Source organism: Pelophylax lessonae (genome assembly GCF_965119305.1).
Source record: "Pelophylax lessonae genome assembly, chromosome: 9".
Lineage (NCBI taxonomy): Eukaryota > Metazoa > Chordata > Amphibia > Anura > Ranidae > Pelophylax > Pelophylax lessonae.
The window spans coordinates 231,366,912-231,386,550 of NC_138776.1; the positions used below are offsets into that span (position 1 = coordinate 231,366,912).

Genomic DNA, 19,639 nt, shown 5'->3' on the forward strand with positions numbered 1-19,639 from the left:
TATGTGATTGGAAATAAAGTATTACATGTTTCATTATCAGATCTGTATATGATCGGGGAACTGGCCGATAATTAATGTTTCATTTTTCAGACATGACATGTAGCCGTTACGGATTTCCCCCCTACATCCTAAAATAAAGGAAAAGTGAAAGGGCTGGTAAAAATCTGTAGTAATCACAACACTGCCAGATAAATATATACAAATAATCAATAAACACAGTTTTTGTAACTAGATATCAGAAAAATGTTAACAATGTGTCTAAGTAAGTGAAATTCTCTGCAGAGTATTGAATGGCTGTGACCCCGCCCCTTCCATCAGTCTTCCATCAGGTCAGCTTTTTCTTATAAGCAAGAATGCAGGCCTTTTTTTTTTTTTTTTTTTTTTTTTTTTACAGTAATATTGTATAAATATGAAATTGTTATGATGTGTGACAGATGAATGTTTTCTGTGTAATCTCCAAGGAAGAAAGAGGAAACCGCAGTAAAGGAAGAATAGCGCCAAATATGAACAGGGAATGGATGAAGAGAGGATTTCTGTACAATTCACTGTTTCCTTCATTTCTATTACTTGTGCAAGTAAAGTCTTCTATTTATTGTTGTAGTCCCACCCCCTCCCCCATATAATGTGAAAAATAGAATTGGGGTAATGCGAATTTTCCTGACCCTACAACAGCTCCAGAATAGGTGGAAGGAAAATCAATCAATGTTGTCTCTATCAGATCATCACAAATATGTTTAAAAACAGCAAAATGTATTGCAGTTAGTGCTGAGCTCCGACTATGTCACCCCGGAGTCATCTACTGATCCATCAAACGGTTCTCTGCACCTTATCATTGGATTATGGGTCCCATATCCCAACAATGTGTCTAATCTAAAGGATGGAGGGCAATGGACACCAAGGAGATCACCTGCTTATCTAAACTCACATCAATTCAATGTGTTATATTAGACTTTAAAATCATATAAAAAAAAAAACTTAATTGCTGTTAGGACGGACAGGTGTCATTATAGCACATTGTCCCCCCACCCGGATCACAATTTTCGGTGTCTAATTATACAATCAGATCTCCCACACATGTATGTCCGGCTCCTTCTTAGATAGAAGTGGGTGACTCTGAGAAGATCCGTTGGGTTTGGTAATTAAAAAAAAAAAAAAAAAAAAAAAAAAAAAAAGATTGGGTTTACTTGGCGGGCTTGTGGCAGTAATCTTCGAGGATTTTACCGCTTTGGAGAAAATATTTGAAAGCTGAAAACCGACACAAGTGACGTCATTTTGGAGGAAGATGAACAGATCTATGAATAGAACTTCTACAATGTCGGCTTTAGCGGTATAATGCGGCTGAATCTTCCTAACGGCCAGTAGAATTATGGTGGGAGATTTAAATATAGCAACTCGGAGCCATCATAGGCGTGGTCTATTAATAGCAAATTGGGGAAATAATTTCTGGAAATATGGAGTACAATGTGTTCTGACATTGGAGCTCTATGTAGGTGTGCATGGTTTTGGTTGGAGGAGTTTAGCGGTGAGTAGACGATCAGCATAGAAAAGATTGGAAGTAAAAGAGATGAGAGAATGATGTCCTGTGATCACATTTCCCCTCATTACTATTCACCTGTATTACAAGTCTGAGTGCGATAAGAAGACAAAGTGTTTGCCTTTAGAGTGCACTTCATCTGACAGTAATAATACAATTTATCACATTAATAAAATATATCCTTATTTAAGAATAGGAATAAATGCTGCGTATGTCCTGCTCTTTGTACAGAGATGTGGGTGACATGTTTGTGAGGCTTCAATAAATATATAATAGTCATAATAATTTATTTCTATATATTCTATATTTTTTTGCGGAGATCATCTCCACTTTCTAGCCATTTCCTATTCATATCCTTGTACTGCACACACCGAGGTGTTGTACCTGGAATGACCACAAGGTGGCAGAGGTTACTAAACTTTTATGCCTCACTCAAACATTGTTACAATAACAGATTCTCAACAATCTCCCGCCATAAATTTGTTACTTTGTATTTGGGAAGATCGTGGAGCTTTTAACTCGCAACACAATGGGGAATAGAAGCAAGAAAAACGAAACATTGTATCTACTCGGTCAGCCCAGTCAAATCTTTGTCTATCTGTATCTATTTAATGAATAAGCAACAGATCATTGTACATAGCTAAATCAATGAGCTGCCTGATATGTAAATGACAAAAATATGTACAAAGTATCAGCTACATACAAATCTGATTACAATAATATCACCTCGGATAACAGTCCTTTATATAAGTTAGAAGTAGAAAATTGTTTCACTGAAATGTTTAGCTCATTTATTGGTGAAGTTACATATAATCTCCAATCCTGGACCCCCCCATCGTTCCATAACTTCCGAACATCACATAACTTCGGAGCTGAACAACGAACGTCATTAAAGTCTCTGGGAACAAGGCTGGGAAAATAAAAAAAAAAAAGTGCTCTTTTTTAAATGTATTATAATTTATGTTTTTTTTTTTTTGTTTTTTTTTTAGTTAGGGTTTTAAGTGCTACAGAGTAAATATGGACATTTGAATTTAGTCAACTAGAGCAATAAAACCCCTGAAAAGCACAAGAAAAGAGATTAATGACCTGAAAATTATACAAAAATCACCCCCCCACACACACACACACACACACACACACACACACAAATGTGTCCAAAGATCAAGTTTGCCCCTTTCGAGAAGGTTCACCCACCAAGCAATGAAATCTTCAACAAGTGGTGTTTGCTGCTCAAATATTGTCTATAAACTAACACATTATTGGTTCAAACAGTATATTGCTGCTAACATTAACCACTTAATAGAGATGGCCTTGCGGTTCGCCCGGCGGTCGGTTCACGGCAAATTTTGCTTGGTTGCTACCCGACAAATTTGCAAACACATGGCGTAGTTTGCGACGGCCATATTAGTTTACATTGGGGAGAACTTTGACCCATGACACAGCCGTCAGGTGGAACAGGACAGCCAATTGAAACATTTCAGCACATGGACAGTCCCCCTACCCTATAAATAGACCTGACCTGGCGGCCATTTCACGTTCCTCTTTTTGCCAGTGTAGGGAGAGGTCTGCTGTGCTCATCAGTGAGAGTTTGCTAGACACATATAGCACTGTGAAGATCCACAAAAGTCCTTTTCAGGGCTGGTATTTCCGTATAGGCCTTCTACAGTCTCTTTTCAGGTTAGGGACAGGTATCCAGGGGTTGCTTTAGGGGTAGTTAGAGATTGGCTGCAGTCACACAAATTGCTATGTTAATGTCCACAATAGTCCTTTTCAGGGCTGGTATATCGGTATAGGTCCAGTCTTTCTTCAGTATAGGGACATGTTATCCAGTCTGTGCTGTAGGGGCAGTTAGAGATCGTCATCTGCAGTGACACAAATCGCTCTGTTAATGTCCACAAAAGTCATTTAAAGTGCTGCAATGTCGGTATAGGGTCTATTACAGTCTCTTTAGTATTGGGGGCAGGTATCCAGTCTGTGCTGTAGGGGCAGTTAGAGATCGTCAGCAGTGACACAAATTGCTCTGTTAATGTCCACAACAGTCATTTAAAGGGCTGCAATTTTTTTGGTATTGCTGTGCAGTGCACTAAAAAGGGGGTGGGGGAGGGGGTTAATCTACAGTATAATATACTTTGTAGAAAGCATATTATAGTGGATTAGTAGTAGTATTGTGCACTGTGCAGCATTGTGACAGGTGTGCTGACTGAGCATTGCTGCAGCAATACTACACACAGTGACAAACTCCCTAGCCAATTATTTGTAGAACTGGTGTGATAGACCAGTGGCCCCCCAATACCACATATTGAAGTGGGGTGTTATCTGAGTATACTTTTACAAGTGCATTTGTGTCCTGCAACAATATTGCCTCTTTTGCTGAGTTAAGTCTGATACACACAGCGATAAACTCCCTGGCCATTTTTTTCAACAACTGGTGTGATAGACCAGTGGCCCCACAATACCACATATTGAAGTGGGGTGTTTTTTAACAGTATACTTTTCTAAGAGTGTACTTTAGTCCTGCAAAAAATTGTCCTCTCTTGCTGTGTTGACTGTGCTACACAAAGTGACAACAGTTACTGGCCAATTATTTGTAGAACTGGTGTGATAGATACCCCAATACCACATATTGAAGTGGGGTGTTATCTACCTTTTTCCAGATATAATGCAATTCTCTAGAGACTTTTGTCACACGGTAATTAAAAAACATGACAGGCAGAGGAAGAGACAGAGACGTATGCAGGGGTGGTAGTGGTAGGGCAGGAGCAATAGGCCGGAGCCTAACTGTGAAGTTTCAAAAGGCGCGTGCAATTACGGCAAAGGACACACCAGACTTGGTTGAGTGGGTCACTCAGCCTTCCTCTTCTGCACCCTCCTCATCCTCTCTATCTGCACCCTCTTCACGCTCTGCTGTGTGCACCCCCAAAGACACCACCACCACATACCCTCCATTTGAGTCACTGGAATTATTTTCCAATCCATCACAAGACGTTTGCGATGCACAGCCATTGTTGGCATTGGATCAGGAAGAGGAGGTAGCAACAGCCGCCACTCAGCAGTCTGACGACAGTACCCAGATCAGCCCAAGGAGGTTGGTCCCCGCTGTTGCTGCCTACTCAGAGATCTTGAATGTTAGTAGTGGGGAAGGTGACGTGGATGATGACGAGCCTATGGACATCACGTGGGAGTCCACAAGAGAGAAAGAGGAAGGGAGTTCAGAGGGGGAGACGGGCCGGCAGATAGGGAGGAGAGGCAGGCAGAATTTGCATTGCACAAGAGGTAGAAAGCAGACTGCAAATGTATCAGGAGTGAGCCATCAACCATGTACAGTCACATCTGGCATTAGCAGGACGCCGGCACATGGCTCCGCAGTGTGGGTTTTTTTTAATGTGTCCGTTGCTGACAACAGTGTTGTCATCTGCAGCCTTTGTAGTCCATGCATAAGTCGCGGTAAGCCCAACACTCACCTAGGGACCACCGCCTTAAGAAGGCACCTGAACTCCCATAACCGAGCCCAGTGGGAGCAACACCATCAGAACCCACAAAGCAACACTCCAGGCTCTCATCGTCCAGCCCCTTCTCCTTCTCATCTCTCCTCACATTTGCCCTCCACTCCCCCTTCCATGATGCCGTCATCACGTTGTTCTGGAAAAAGGCAGGCTTCTGTGGTCCAAATGTTGGAGCGGAAATAAATAATGATGCCGGATAACCCTCTTGCCCAACGTTTGACTGCTGGCTTGTCGGAACTGATAGCCCGCAAACTACTGCCATATCAACTGTGGGACTCGGAGGCCTTTTGTAAATTTGTGGCCATTGGAACAACACAATGGGAGGTCCCAAGCAGGAAATATTTCTCGCAAAAGGGCATTCCAGAGCTGTATGGCCATGTTCAGCGGCAAGTGAATATATCTCTGGCACACAGTGTTGGTGCCAAGATACATCTGACCACAGACACATGGTCTAACAATGGTCTGTCAGTTAAACCCATGTGAGCTAATTTTTGGAGCCTATACAGGCCAACACTTACTTCTGTATACTGTGCATGCCTACTGTACCTCTAGCCATCAAATACTAAGTTATTTGCTGTCAGTTCAAACCATGTGAGCTAATTTTTGGGGCCTTTTATGGCCGACACTTACTTCTTTTTTTTCCCCAAACAGATTTTTATTGGTTTTAAACAGCAGATACAAGAAATGCATTCAAGGTGTCAAAAGACACAACAGAAAAAATAAATTTACATAAACAACAAGTAATACAAGGTATTGTTATTCGAGAGATATAGTCAGAAACAATTAACACTCATTTATCATTCCAAGTGATCCATGGTTCCCAGTGTTTGGTATGTGTCCTAAGAGAATGGGACTGTAATGCTAGTGATTTCTTAAATTCAAACGTGAGTGTCACTGAGGCTACAACCTCCAATAGGTTTGGTGCTTCTTTTTTTTTTCCATCTCCTAGTAATGGTGGCCCTAGCGGCCAGCAAAATGTGTGAAACAACCCATCTGACCTTACTAGGAAGCAGATCGATGGCCAGGGTATTGAGTGCCAAAGCCGGATTTAGCTTAATGGGCGATTGTGTTACAGAGGAGATGAGGCCAAAGACCTGGTTCCAGAAGCTTGTAAGGTTTTTACATGTCCACAAGATGTGGTATAAGTTGCCAACCTGGCCACACTCTCGCCAGCAGAGCGGGGAGTGTGCTGGGTAGAATTGAGACAGCCTATATGGTGTAAGGTACCAGCGGGAGAGAATTTTCTACGACAGTTCCCAGTGGTTGGTGCATTTCGACACCCCGTACGAGTGCCGGAAGGTGTGGGTCCACTGTTGTGGTGAGAAAGGTCGTTGGAGGTCGCCCTCCCACTTAATCATGGGATTTCATTTTTGAAAAGTTTTTTTTTTTGGCATGGAATATGTTATAGAAGAAGGTGATGCCTTTTATCGACCCAGGAGGGGTTGTGAGGAACTGGTATACTGGGTATGGAATAGTGATGGGTGCTGGTGGGTTTTTAGTCAGGAACGTGGAGATACGAGTGTAAGTCTATAGTTCCGAACGAGGGATTTGGTATTGTTGAGTGAGGGAAGTAAATGGTTTCAGTCGATGTCGCTAAAGAGGTCGTCAATCCAGTGGATGTCACTGTCCTTCCATTTTAGGGTAGATAGACATGGGATCAAGATGTCTAGTAGTCGGATAGGTAGTCTTTGTTTACAATGGGCATCTCCTACATTTGTGTGTTTATGTAGTTCCCTCCAGGCTGCGATGGCGATTCTCATTGTAATCAACAAGTCTGGCATGTTTTGAGGTTTCCAATTGTCTGCTAGTAGTAAATGGTGCTCACCATTTGCTTTGTAATGGGCTCACCACACGCTGGCGGCCTGGACCCCGGAGTGAGGGGGCGGGTAGTGGCAGCCCGCTTTGTCCAGTAAGCGACGCTGGGGACTACCTGTTCACAGTGTGTTCCCATTGGGGGGGACAGGTACTCCTCTTTTCATCTTCCCACTCCGTTCGGGTTCTAGGTCCGCCCTCGCCCATGGTTTATTGAGGTACTACTCTTACTGGTATGCCTATAATGCAATTATGGTTGGGGGTTCCCTATGTTAGGGGCTCTCAACATGCCTTTTTTTGCTCATTGACAATTTTTCCTGTATTTGCACATTTGAAGCTGATGTTAATGCTTCTGTTTATGTAATCACGGCCTTACCCAATACTTTGTTATTACTGTATTATCTGAAAAACTTTCAATAAAAATGTATGTTTAAAAAAAAAAGAAGGCCCTTGAGCACCAGTGCAAATGAAACGCCCACAAAATTACCCCATTTAGCAAAGTAAACACCCAAACGTATATTCTGTTAAGCATAATGAGTCTTTTGAACATGTAATTTCTTTTCAAGTTTTTGGAAAATATGAAAAGAAAATTAAAGTGCATTTTTTTTACACAAAGTTGTTCATTTATAACAGGGATCCTCAAACGATGGCCCTCCAGCTGTTGCGGAACTACATGTCCCATGAAGCATTGTAAAACTCTGATATTCACAGACATGACTAGGCATGATGGGAATTGTAGTTCCTAAACAACTGGATGGCCATAGTTTGAAGACCCCTGATTTATAAGATATTTCAAACACATAGTATGCACATAGCAAAAATGACACCCCAAAATACATTGTGCTAATCCTCCTGAGTCTCGGCTCTCCCTCTATCTGTCTATTATATATTTTTTTCCCCTAAATTGGTGGATAGTCTGTGTTGGTACGTGTGAGATCCACCTTTCCAAGTTTTTGGGGTTCATCTCATACTTCTGAAGATTTGAGGGTGCTGCCTGTTCCATACTCCCCCTACTCCTCATCCAGCGTTTTAGGGGTACAAACAATAGTAATTGGGGCCTAGTGTGGTTGTGTACGTGTGAGATACATACACTTTTTTGGATCATATTTTCTATTCCGCTATTTAATCAAAAACCTTTGGAGATCAGTTAAATTGGGGGATAGTCTGTTTTGGTACGTGTGAGATCCACCTTTCCAAGTTTTTGGGGTTCATCTCATACTTCTGAAGATTTGAGGGTGCTGCCTGTTCCATACTCCCCCTACTCCTCATCCAGCCTTTTAGGGGTACAAACAATAGTAATCGGGGCCTAGTGTGGTTGTGTACGTGTGAGATACATACAATTTTTTGGATCATATTTTCTATTCCGCTATTTAATCAAAAACCTTTTGGGATCAGTTAAATTGGGGGATAGTCTGTGTTGGTACGTGTGAGATCCACCTTTCCAAGTTTTTGGGGTTCATCTCATACTTCTGAAGATTTGAGGGTGCTGCACAGGACTGGGAGGTGAGTTGAATGCCCAAATATGTCATGGAAGAACTGGGTGCCCAGGAGAAGGGGGGCATGTTTTTGCTGAAAAAAAACTTTTTTGAAAAGGAGCTTTTATTCCACAACACAATGGAGGATAGAAGCAAGAAAAGTGAAACATTGTATCTGCTCAATCATCTCAGATCGGCTAATCCGACACTGAAAATTATTCATAGAAAATATCACTCTTTCCGGGACTGTCCCTTCACTTCCAGGAAATATATATGTTGAAATATTATTGTTCTGTTTTAAGGTTTGATTTTGCACATCAGAATACAGAATTTGCTCTGTTATAGAGATAGTTTGTTATAGAGATCTATAAAAAGTCTATGGAACAAATCTTTTCTGGGCTGAAAATGGAGAAAAATCTCCGAATACAATTCTTTGGATTCCTCATAAAGACATCGCTGACCAATGAAGGCTGATAATGAAACCGCTCACAGTTCTGATTGGCTCAGATCTGAATTAGCCATTTTCAAATCTTCCCGCTTGAATTGTGAAAAACGTTACAGACAAATAACCAGTCCCATTATAACACCAAATCCCACACTGAGAACTGAGATAATCAGATGAGATATGTATCCAATAAATATCTGTAACACTTTATTTTCAGGCAGATTAATTGATTAGTACGGAATAAACAGAAATAAAATTGGAAGATTATTGAATAGTGTAAAGCATTTCCATATGATCTCAGAATGCAGAAACCCCCCCCCCCCCTTCCACTGCTACATACAGAACATGATAGTGAGATGACTCCTCTCATAGATCTCTACCTTTCTATATGATGGGAAATAAAGTATTACATGTTTCATTATCAGATCTGTATATGATCGGGGAACTGACCGATAATTAATGTTTCATCTTTCAGACATGACATGTAGCCGTTACGGATTCCCCCCTACATCCTAAAATAAACAAAAAGTGAAAGGGCTGGTAGAAATCTGTAGTAATCATGACACTGCCAGATAAATATATATACAACGAATCAATAAACACAGTTGTTTCATTTCAGTCTCTTATTTGTAAATAGAAATCGGAAACATTTTAACAATGTGTCTAAGTAAATTAAATTCTCTGCAGATCATTGAATGGCTGTGACCCCGCCCCTTCCATCAGTCTTCCATCAGGTCAGTTTTTTCTTATAAGCAAGAATGCAGGCCTTTTTTTTCTCCTCAATATATTTTATTGTGAATAAAAAGGTAATTCAAAATAACAAGAACAGAGAAAAATAAAGCAGTAGTGGGACCGCGAGACTATCTCACTGCAGGAGAAGTGACATTTTATCCAAAACAAGAAATGCATGTAGATGCAGATATGTAGATGTTAGTAAACATGTCAAATGACTTTATTGGACAATTTCCTACTTCTAACTTCTATAAAGGACTGTGTGCTGTCCGAGGTGATATTGTGATCAGATTTGTATGTAGCTGATACTTTGTACATATTTTGTGTCATTTACCTATCAGGCAGCTTATGCCTTTATCTATGGTGTGATTTGAGATAAAGTAACAATGTAAGGCGGGAGATTGTGGAGGATGTTTTATTGTAAGAATGTGTGAGTGCGGCATATACATGTTTAGGAGATCTGATTGTAGGTTTCCTATTGTGATCCGGGTGAGGGAACAACGTGCTATATATTTATTTATTTATATTTGTTTATATTGTATTTATGTGTGAAGGAAGGATGTGGTCTCCTTACAGGGACTGGCTGTCATTTTCCTCCATCCTTTGATCTCCAGAAGATATTCAACAGCATTAGAGATCATTGAATATTAAATACCAAACAAACATCCCCCATCTGAAAAGGAACACAGATCTCAGATCCCCCTTCACACTCCTTGGAAGGAAAAATACATTTTATTATCGGAAGAAAACGCCCAGAACTGTGATTGGTGCAATGTTCGCATTTTATAACTCATATTTCCCGCCGGAATTCTATGGAACGTTCCAATTATCTCAGATAGAATAATCCCACACTAAAATCTCATATCTCTTCCTCCGGGAACATCGATCAACCGTCCTCTGAATTGTCGGGCAGTTTATCTAACCATGAATAATAAATACGTTAGAAATATAAATGTCACATTTCTTCCAGTCTTTTTTCTTTTACTTCACAATACAGAATCCGCCCTGCTAGAGAATGTTTCCTATAGAGATCAAAGAAAAGTCTACTGAACAAGTATTTTCTGGGGGGGGGGGAACGGAGAAAGATCTCAGAATACATTTCTTTGAAATCCTTATAAGAAAGACATTACTGGCTAAAGAAGGAAACGCCCACATCTCTGATTGGCTCAGATTTTATATTGCTCTGTTTTGAATTTGCCGCCTGAATTGTGAAGAACGTTACAGAGAAATAATCAGCTCTATTGTACCGCCAAATCCGACACTGAGATCATCAGATGAGACATATATCCGAGAAAATTAACATATACACTTCTGTATATGATCGTGGAACTGGTCGATAATTAGTGTTCTGTCTTTCAGAGATGAAGTAGTTACAGATTTCCCTCATATTAAAACCAGAATAAAAAAGTGAAAGTGTTGGTAGAAATATGTAGTAATAATGACACTGCCAGATACATATGTACAATGAATTAATAAAACAAATGTTTCTATTTTATCGGTCCCGTTTTGTAAATAGAAATAGCAAAATATTGACAATGTTTCTAAGTAAGGGAAATAAATATACATATATATATATATATATATATATATATATATATATATATATATATATATATATATATATCATCATGATATGTCAGAAAAAAATGTACAGTGGATCAATAAAGGAAACATTGCGCTTCTGATAAATTACACCCGTTTCTATTCAGTAAAACATTTAAAAGCTTCTAAATAAATTAACTTCTCTGCAGTGTAATAAATGACTGAACCCCGCCCCCTTCTCAGCATGTCTCCCATCAGGTCCGCTCAGCCTGTGAAATGTCTGAAGATGTGTGTCTTTGTTTCCTTTTCACAATATTTATAAATTTAAATTATATGAAATTACTATGAACAATTTCATGAAACTGGTTACTTTGTTTCTGGTAATAAAGTGTTAAGTTTCCTGTTCGTGTAATCTCCAGGAATAAATCGAAAATAAATGAGAAGAAGGAATACATGAATCTTCTGGAAATGTATTGCTGTGTATGTAATGCAACATTAATGTATCTGAATATAATATAATGATTAGGAGCCTTATAAATGAATAAGATTATCTTTATTTTGTATGAATGGTGTGACTCCGCCTCTTTCGCAGGAAGGTTTCCATCTGGTCCGCTCAGGCTGTATATAAGGAGGGCGGGCAGACAGCTGATCTCAGTCTGTCTTTGTAGCAGAGAATCATCATGTCTGGGCGCGGTAAAGGAGGAAAGGGTCTGGGGAAAGGAGGCGCTAAGCGCCACAGGAAGGTGCTCCGGGACAACATCCAGGGCATCACCAAACCCGCCATCCGACGTTTGGCCCGCAGAGGGGGTGTCAAGCGCATCTCCGGACTCATCTATGAGGAGACCCGCGGAGTGCTCAAAGTCTTCCTGGAGAATGTCATCCGCGATGCCGTCACCTACACCGAGCACGCCAAGAGGAAGACCGTCACCGCCATGGATGTCGTCTATGCCCTAAAACGCCAGGGCCGCACTCTCTACGGATTCGGAGGCTAAACCCTGACACCCACCGCTTACCCCACTTCACCCCAACAAAGGTCCTTCTCAGGGCCACCCACCTTCTCACACAAAGGGCTGATGATGATTCATAACTCAGAAATGTAATTTCTATATATTTATCGTGTAACAATAAGAACTTCCGCTAATTGTTTCAGTAAGAAATTGAATGGAGCGATGTCTGGCTGCCCATACACTCTGCTAAACATAAAGCAGATTGAACAATAGATGTTAGAACAGGACAATATTATATGTGGAATCTTATTGGGCGGTCAGTAGATCTATAGGAGATTGTACAGTCAGCACTCAGGGTGGTGGAGCCGATTGCTGAGTCAGGAGAATAGATCATAGTTTATCCTGGAACTGAACCTAAAAATGTATATTTCATTATGAAAAGAATGGAGATCACTAATACTGAGATGATTCTAGAAATAGAATGTTTCAAAGATGGAATTTTTGTGAACATTCCGATTGTAATACAGGAAGAAGAAATCTGTGCATCTGCTATATGTACAAATTGTATATCAGGCAGAGGGGAGATATAGTTCTACACAGATCTGATAATGAAACATGCAATCCTTTATTTCCCATCATATAGAAAGGTAGAGATCTATGAGAGAAGTCCTCATGTTGTGTGTGGGGGATTCTGAGGACTTTAAATAATGTAAAACATTTTCATATGTTCTCTTTTCTTTCATCTTCAGATTCCATTTGTAGTCATTCCTCACTAAGCGGTGAAAATAAAACTATGAAGTGTTGATATTTCTCGGATAAATGTCGGATTTGGCGGTATAATAGGGCTGATTATTTCTCTGTAACGTTCTCCACAATTCAGGCGGGCAAATTTAAAATCTGAGCCAATCAGAGCTGTGGGCGTTCCTTTCATCCGCCAGTAATGGCTGAGGATTCTGTAGTAAAATCAAACCCTAAAACAATGTAACATTTCAATGCTTATAAAACTGCCTGGAAGCAGAGGCTGACCGTTGATGAATTTTCCCCGGAAGGGAGATTTTATGTCAGATCAGCCAATCAGAGAGGATTGTAACTTTCCATGCTATTCCTGCGGGAAATTTGAGCCAATCACAGTTCTGAACGTTTTTTCTTCCTTTACAGGAGAATCCTGACTTGGATGATATCGGAGATCCTTGGGAAGATGTTTTGTTTGGTAATTGCTGATTTGTAGAATCCATTCAGCAGGAATAAAGGATGGGGAATGACGAGGAGTTCCTGGAGGGAGATGAGAACTTTAGAAAGGAGATTCTCCAATAATGAGTGGAAGGCTCTCTTTAGATGTAGGAAATGTTCTCACTACAAGTCCCCGGTATTAGAAGGGTTAATAAGCAAGTTGTTTGCTTTTTAGAGGTATTTGTAGGAATGAAAAACTTTTCCTACTGAGTGATAGATGTGATTTGTTGTAAGACACAGAATGAGGTATGAGGCTCTTTGTATGTAGTTGTGGGTGGCTCTGAGAAGAGCCTTTGTGTTTGGTGAGGAAGAGGATTACTTGGTCTTGGCAGCCTTGTGGCTCTCGGTCTTCTTGGGCAGCAGCACGGCCTGGATGTTGGGCAGGACTCCTCCCTGGGCGATGGTGACGCCCCCGAGCAGCTTGTTGAGCTCCTCGTCGTTGCGGACGGCGAGCTGGAGGTGTCGGGGGATGATGCGGGTCTTCTTGTTGTCGCGGGCGGCGTTGCCGGCCAGCTCGAGGATTTCAGCGGTGAGATACTCGAGAACAGCGGCGAGATAGACGGGAGCTCCGGCCCCGACCCGCTCGGCATAGTTACCCTTCCTGAGCAGGCGGTGAACACGACCGACTGGGAACTGCAGACCAGCCCGGGATGATCGGGTCTTGGCCTTAGCCCGAACCTTTCCTCCTTGTTTACCGCGGCCAGACATGATTCTGTGATAATGGAGTTCTCAAAGAGATGTGAATGGCTGGAGCCGCTCCCTTTCCTGTTATACTCTGAATGATATGACGTCTCGCCCTGTGATTGGCCACGTTTGAAGCCAGCCAATAACCTCTAGGTTTGTATCTAGACCAATCGGTAAAAGAGGTAGGAAAGCATGACGTCACTCCCCATCACATGGCTGAGTCCTCCAATAGAAGAGTGAGGAGGGAGGAGGCTCATTTGCATAGGACCGCCTATATAAGCAGCACATGAGGGCGGCGCCAGTACACTTTCTCTTCTCAGAGCGGAGAAAACATTCTTATCCTTGATCATGCCTGAACCAGCCAAGTCCGCCCCGGCGCCCAAGAAGGGCTCCAAGAAAGCCGTGACCAAGAGCCAGAAGAAGGACGGCAAGAAGCGGAGGAAGAGCAGGAAGGAGAGTTATGCCATCTACGTCTACAAGGTACTCAAGCAGGTCCACCCCGACACCGGCATCTCCTCCAAGGCCATGAGCATCATGAACTCCTTCGTCAATGACATCTTCGAGCGCATCGCCGGCGAAGCTTCCCGCCTGGCTCATTACAACAAGCGCTCCACCATCACCTCCCGGGAGATACAGACCGCTGTCCGCCTCCTCCTGCCCGGAGAGCTGGCCAAGCACGCCGTCTCCGAGGGCACCAAGGCTGTCACCAAGTACACCAGCGCCAAGTAATACCCCTCCCCCACCCATCACCCCAACAACACACAAAGGCTCTTCTAAGAGCCACCCACAGACATCACAGCAGAGCTCTACTCCGATCTTTGTGTTTTGTCATTTAGGAAGTTAATTAATTTTTAGAAAATAGAAAACTTTTCTCTTTAAATTATCTTTAGATAAGTACTGTAGATCGCCTAGACTGGGAGGGGAGTGGATCGAACCTTCCTTCTATTCCCATCCTGATTCTAGATTTATTGCGGAGATCTATCTCCACTCTATACTATATACTCGCCTCTATACATTCCCTATTCATCGCCTCGTAATGCACACACACCCGACTGTTCTACCAGGAATCACCACAAGGCGGCAGAGCTGAATAAACATGTATATGCCGAACTCACACATTCTTACAATAAAACATCCTCCGCCTTACATTGTTACTTTATCTCAAATCACACGTTGGGAAGATCGCGGAGCTTTTATCCCACAACACAATGGGGGAGAGAAACAAGAAAAATGAAACATTTATCTATTCAATCAGCCCAGCCAAATCTTTGTCTATTTGTATATATTTCCATCACCAACAGCAAATCGATGTCCATAGATAAAGCCATAAGCTACCTGATAGGTAAATGACACAAAATATGTACAAAGTATCAGCTACACAAAAATCTGATCACAATATCACCTCGGACAGCACACAGTCCTTTATAGAAGAAGACAATTCTCCAATGAAGTCATTGGACAGCCTGCCATTACAAGGAGGGGGAGGGGACTTCCCCACATTCTGCGCAAAATTCTAATAAATTACAGCATATAAAACAGCCAAACGTGGCGTTTTGAATGTTTCCAAGCGCAGAGGAGGGGTTTGGGGTCTTTTAGACCCCCAGATCCCTCCACAAGAGTACCTGTAAAAAAAATAATAATAAAACATATATGTATATATATATATTATTTTTTTTTAATTTATTTTAATTTTAGAAAATATCGGTTGATATTTACCGATATGCGATGACCAAACTATCGGTATCGGCAATAAAAAAAAAAAAAAAAAAAAAACTATAACGGTCGATCACTAGTTTTAAGAACAAAATGTAACAACAGGTATAATTTTTAAAACATTTTGTGTAGTTTGGTGCCTAAAAAGTCCATAAGAGTTCACTGATCAATTTACTATTATATTTGGGATGTGGCACCTTTTTATGCTCGCATTCACAGCACCACCCTGTGAGGAGGCCTTTATTCCTTAGCTCCTTTATTACTAACACTTTAGGTTTTTAATCTGCTAATGATGATTCATCTATAAATGTGTAGATATTAGTAATTGTGTTAAACATGTGGAATGACGTAGGAACATTTTTCTATTTCTAACTTTTATAAAGGACTGTGTGCTGTCTGAGGTGATATTGTGATCAGATTTGTATGTAGCTGATACTTTGTACATATTTTGTGTCATTTACCTATCAGGCAGCTTATGGCTTTATCTATGGACATCGATCTGCTGTTGGTGATGGAAATAGATACAAATAGACAAAGATTTGGCTGGGCTGATTGAATAGATACAATGTATCGTTTCTCTTGCTTCTCCCCCCCATTGTGTTGTGGAATAAAAGCTACTCGGTCTTCTCAACGTGTGATTTGAGATAAAGTAACAATGTAAGGCGGGAGATTGTGGAGGATGTTTTATTGTAAGAATGTGTGAGTGCGGCATATAGATGTTTAGGAGATCTGATTGTAGATTTCCTCACCTAAGATTGTGACCCCGCTGAGGGAACAACGTGCTATATATTTATTTAGTTATTATATTTGTTTATATCGTATTTAATGTGAAGGAAGGATGTGATCTCCTTACAGGGACTGGCTGACATTTCCCTCCATCCTTTGATCTCCAGAAGATATTCAGCAGAATTAGAGACAGAGAACTGTGATTGGTGAAATTTTTACATTATATAATTCAAATTTCCCGCCGTAATTCTATGGAACGTTGCAATTATCTCAAATAGAATAATCCGACACTAAAATTTGACATCTCTTCCTTCGGGAACATCGATCAACCGTCCTCTGAATTGTCGGGCAGTTTATCTAACCAAGAATAATAAATACGTTAGAAATATAAATGTTCATTTCTTGCAGTCTTTTCTTTTACTTCACAATCCAGAATTCGCCCTGCTAGAGAAGGTTTCCTATAGAAATTAATGAAAAGTCTACTGAACAAGTATTTTTTTTTGGGGGGGGGGGGGGGAACGATTAAAGATTTCAGAATGCATTTCTTTAAAATCCTTATAAGAAAGACATTATTGACTGAAGAAGGAAACGCCCACAGCTGTGATTGGCTCAGATTTCAAATTGCTCCTTTTTAAATTTGCCGCCTGAATTGTAAAGAACGTTACAGAGAAATAATCAGCCCTATTATACCGCCAAATCCGACACTGAAACCTGAGATCATCAGATGAGACATTTAACCGAGAAATCTCATCAATTCTTTATTATCAAGAAGATGAATAGAAATGGAATGTGAAGATGATTGAATAATGTAAAACATTTCCATATCTTCTCTTTTATTCCAAGTCCTCAGAATGCAGAATCCCCTCCCCCATTGCTACATACAGAACATGATAGTGAGATGACTTTTCTCATAGATCTCTACCTTTCTATATGATAGGATAGGAAGTATTACACGTTTCATAGAAACCTTCATTAGAGATTTTACCTGAAAATCAAATCTAAACTCTGACACCTTACTGATCACTAAGAAAAAAACGACTTTATAAAGCCAGAAATTATTTCCGATTCAATAAAACATTTCCCGATGATCCTTCCTGGGCAGTTTATAGTAAAATTGTCCTTTAGTGGATTTCACAAAGCATTTCATCTTCACAATATTTCTAATGTCTCCTATTTCAGGAATGGCGCGCACAGCTTTCCGGGCAGGTTCGGGTTAATCTGTCCCATGTGACCTCTAGCTGGGAAAGCCCCGCCCTACTGAAGGCTGAATCACACAACTCAGTCATTGGCTGATTAGAGCTCTAAGAAATAGTCCAATTAAACCTAAGAAGGCGTGGTCAGCACTAACCAATAAACGCGGAGCGCGGTCTGTATAAATAGACGCCGCACAGCCCGTGTTCTCACACTTCTGTTCCGTCTGGAGATTAGAAGAGTTTCTCCGCCATGGCAAGAACCAAGCAGACCGCTCGTAAGTCCACCGGAGGGAAAGCTCCCCGCAAGCAGCTGGCCACCAAAGCCGCCCGCAAGAGCGCCCCGGCTACCGGCGGAGTCAAGAAGCCTCACCGCTACAGGCCCGGCACCGTGGCTCTCCGGGAGATCCGCCGCTACCAGAAATCCACCGAGCTGCTCATCCGCAAGCTGCCCTTCCAGCGCCTAGTCCGAGAGATCGCCCAGGACTTCAAGACCGACCTGCGCTTCCAGAGCTCCGCCGTCATGGCTCTGCAGGAAGCCTCCGAGGCTTATCACGTAGGACTCTTCGAGGACACCAACCCAGACGGCCTTCCTTCAGAGTACTTTAAAACATATCTCCCCGTTCTGTCCCCCCAACTCCTTGCTGTTTTCCTATCCTCGGCTGCCAAGGGTTCCTTTCCAGAGGAGATGCTGCTGGCCCATGTGGTGACCATCCCGAAACCGGGGAAAACACCAGATACCCCCTCAAATTTCCGCCCAATATCCCTTCTTAATGTGGATGTAAAGATCTACGCCAAACTCCTGGCAAATAGACTCCATCATGTCCTCCCCTCCCTCATTGCCCTAGATCAGTCCGGCTTTATGTTAGGACGCCAACCCTCGGATGCCACACGTCGGATGATCAATCTTTTTTTTTTTTTTTTCCAAACGTTTTATTGAATAATAAAGATACAATACAGCAAAAATGACAACCATATGCAAGTAAATATACATATACAGTATATATCAAAACAATTGAGTTCCCCACCCACAGTTGCAGACATAAAAAGGCCAATAAGACCCAGGACCAACGTAAGGCGTCGCAAGCTCAAAGCTATGCGCATCGGTCCAGGAGCATCTGTCAAATCTGGCATAGAATGTGTAACCTGTAATGATATACCAAACCCCGAGAGGGGAAGGTTCAGATCCAGAATCCCCATATCCAACAATGTGAGGGGGTACAGAAAACCAGTAACAAACCCGTACAGCTTAGGAACACAAAAGAAAAGGAGAACCACTGTGAGGCACTCTAAGCCAAAAGGGTCATGACCTTGCACATGAGCGCGCTCCGGGCCCAACCGGCCCAGGCACAGCAACGGTAGGGAGGGGGGAATCAAAAAGAGGGAGAAAATAAAAGAAAGAACAAAAAATGGTCATCAGGAAGGGCTGAGGAAAGGTGCGAGCCGTGTGGACCAGCCAGACAGGTCAGAGCACCTAAAGGAGGTCGGGGGCAGGGAGGAAGAAGGAGGGAGGCAGGGCAAGGAGGGGGAAGGGGAAGGCGGGGAAAGGAAGGGGGAGACAGGAGGAAGAGAGGAGAGAGAGAGAGAAAAAAAAAAAAAAAGGGGGGGGGGAGCTAATGCCAATTCGTATGTAATGATAGCCAACAATAATAGAAACATTGGGAAAGAGGGTGTCGATTCGGAAAACCAATGTACCATCTAAGTAGCCCCAAAATATGATACCAAACCAAGGTGTATCACCAAAGAAATAAGCGTAGCTTAAGCGTTAAGTGTAGCAAATTCCGGTGTGGTTGTGAAGTGAGCCCAGCATGCCCATTTCTTGTGATGTTTAGTGGGGGTGTCATTGGCAACATGGATGAGCTCCTCCATCTCCGCGATAACAGCAATTCTACGCAGCCACTGTTTAATCGTAGGTGCCTGCATTGAATTCCACAGAACAGGAACGCATTGGCGCGCCGCGTTGATCATCTGGACAGTAAGCGATTTTGTGTAGGAAGCATGTGAGGAGGGGGAGTGGTGCAGTAGGAATTGAGCCGGTGAGAAGTCCAGATCATCCGTAGTCACCTGTTTGATGATTCGGTGGACCTCCGCCAGAAAGGCCGTCAA

At 41.9% G+C, this 19,639-nt stretch overlaps 3 protein-coding genes across 3 annotated transcripts; 2 read left to right on the plus strand and 1 right to left on the minus strand.

Moving 5' to 3' along the window:
• Positions 1-11,723: 11,723 nt before the first annotated feature.
• LOC309564817 (histone H4) lies at positions 11,724-12,035 on the plus strand (the record flags this gene model as incomplete). The annotated part of the gene is made up of 1 exon (XM_082269500.1): positions 11,724-12,035. One exon carries the CDS (start codon positions 11,724-11,726, stop codon positions 12,033-12,035), a length of 312 nt encoding a protein of 103 aa, XP_082125626.1.
• A 1,500-nt stretch (positions 12,036-13,535) lies between these two features.
• On the minus strand, positions 13,536-13,928 carry LOC309564768 (histone H2A type 1-like; the record flags this gene model as incomplete). The annotated part of the gene is made up of 1 exon (XM_082269450.1): positions 13,536-13,928. The coding sequence occupies one exon, from the start codon at positions 13,926-13,928 to the stop codon at positions 13,536-13,538; it is 393 nt and encodes a 130-aa protein (XP_082125576.1).
• Positions 13,929-14,252: 324 nt separating this feature from the next.
• LOC309564813 (histone H2B 1.1) lies at positions 14,253-14,633 on the plus strand (the record flags this gene model as incomplete). The annotated part of the gene is made up of 1 exon (XM_082269496.1): positions 14,253-14,633. One exon carries the CDS (start codon positions 14,253-14,255, stop codon positions 14,631-14,633), a length of 381 nt encoding a protein of 126 aa, XP_082125622.1.
• Positions 14,634-19,639: the final 5,006 nt, after the last annotated feature.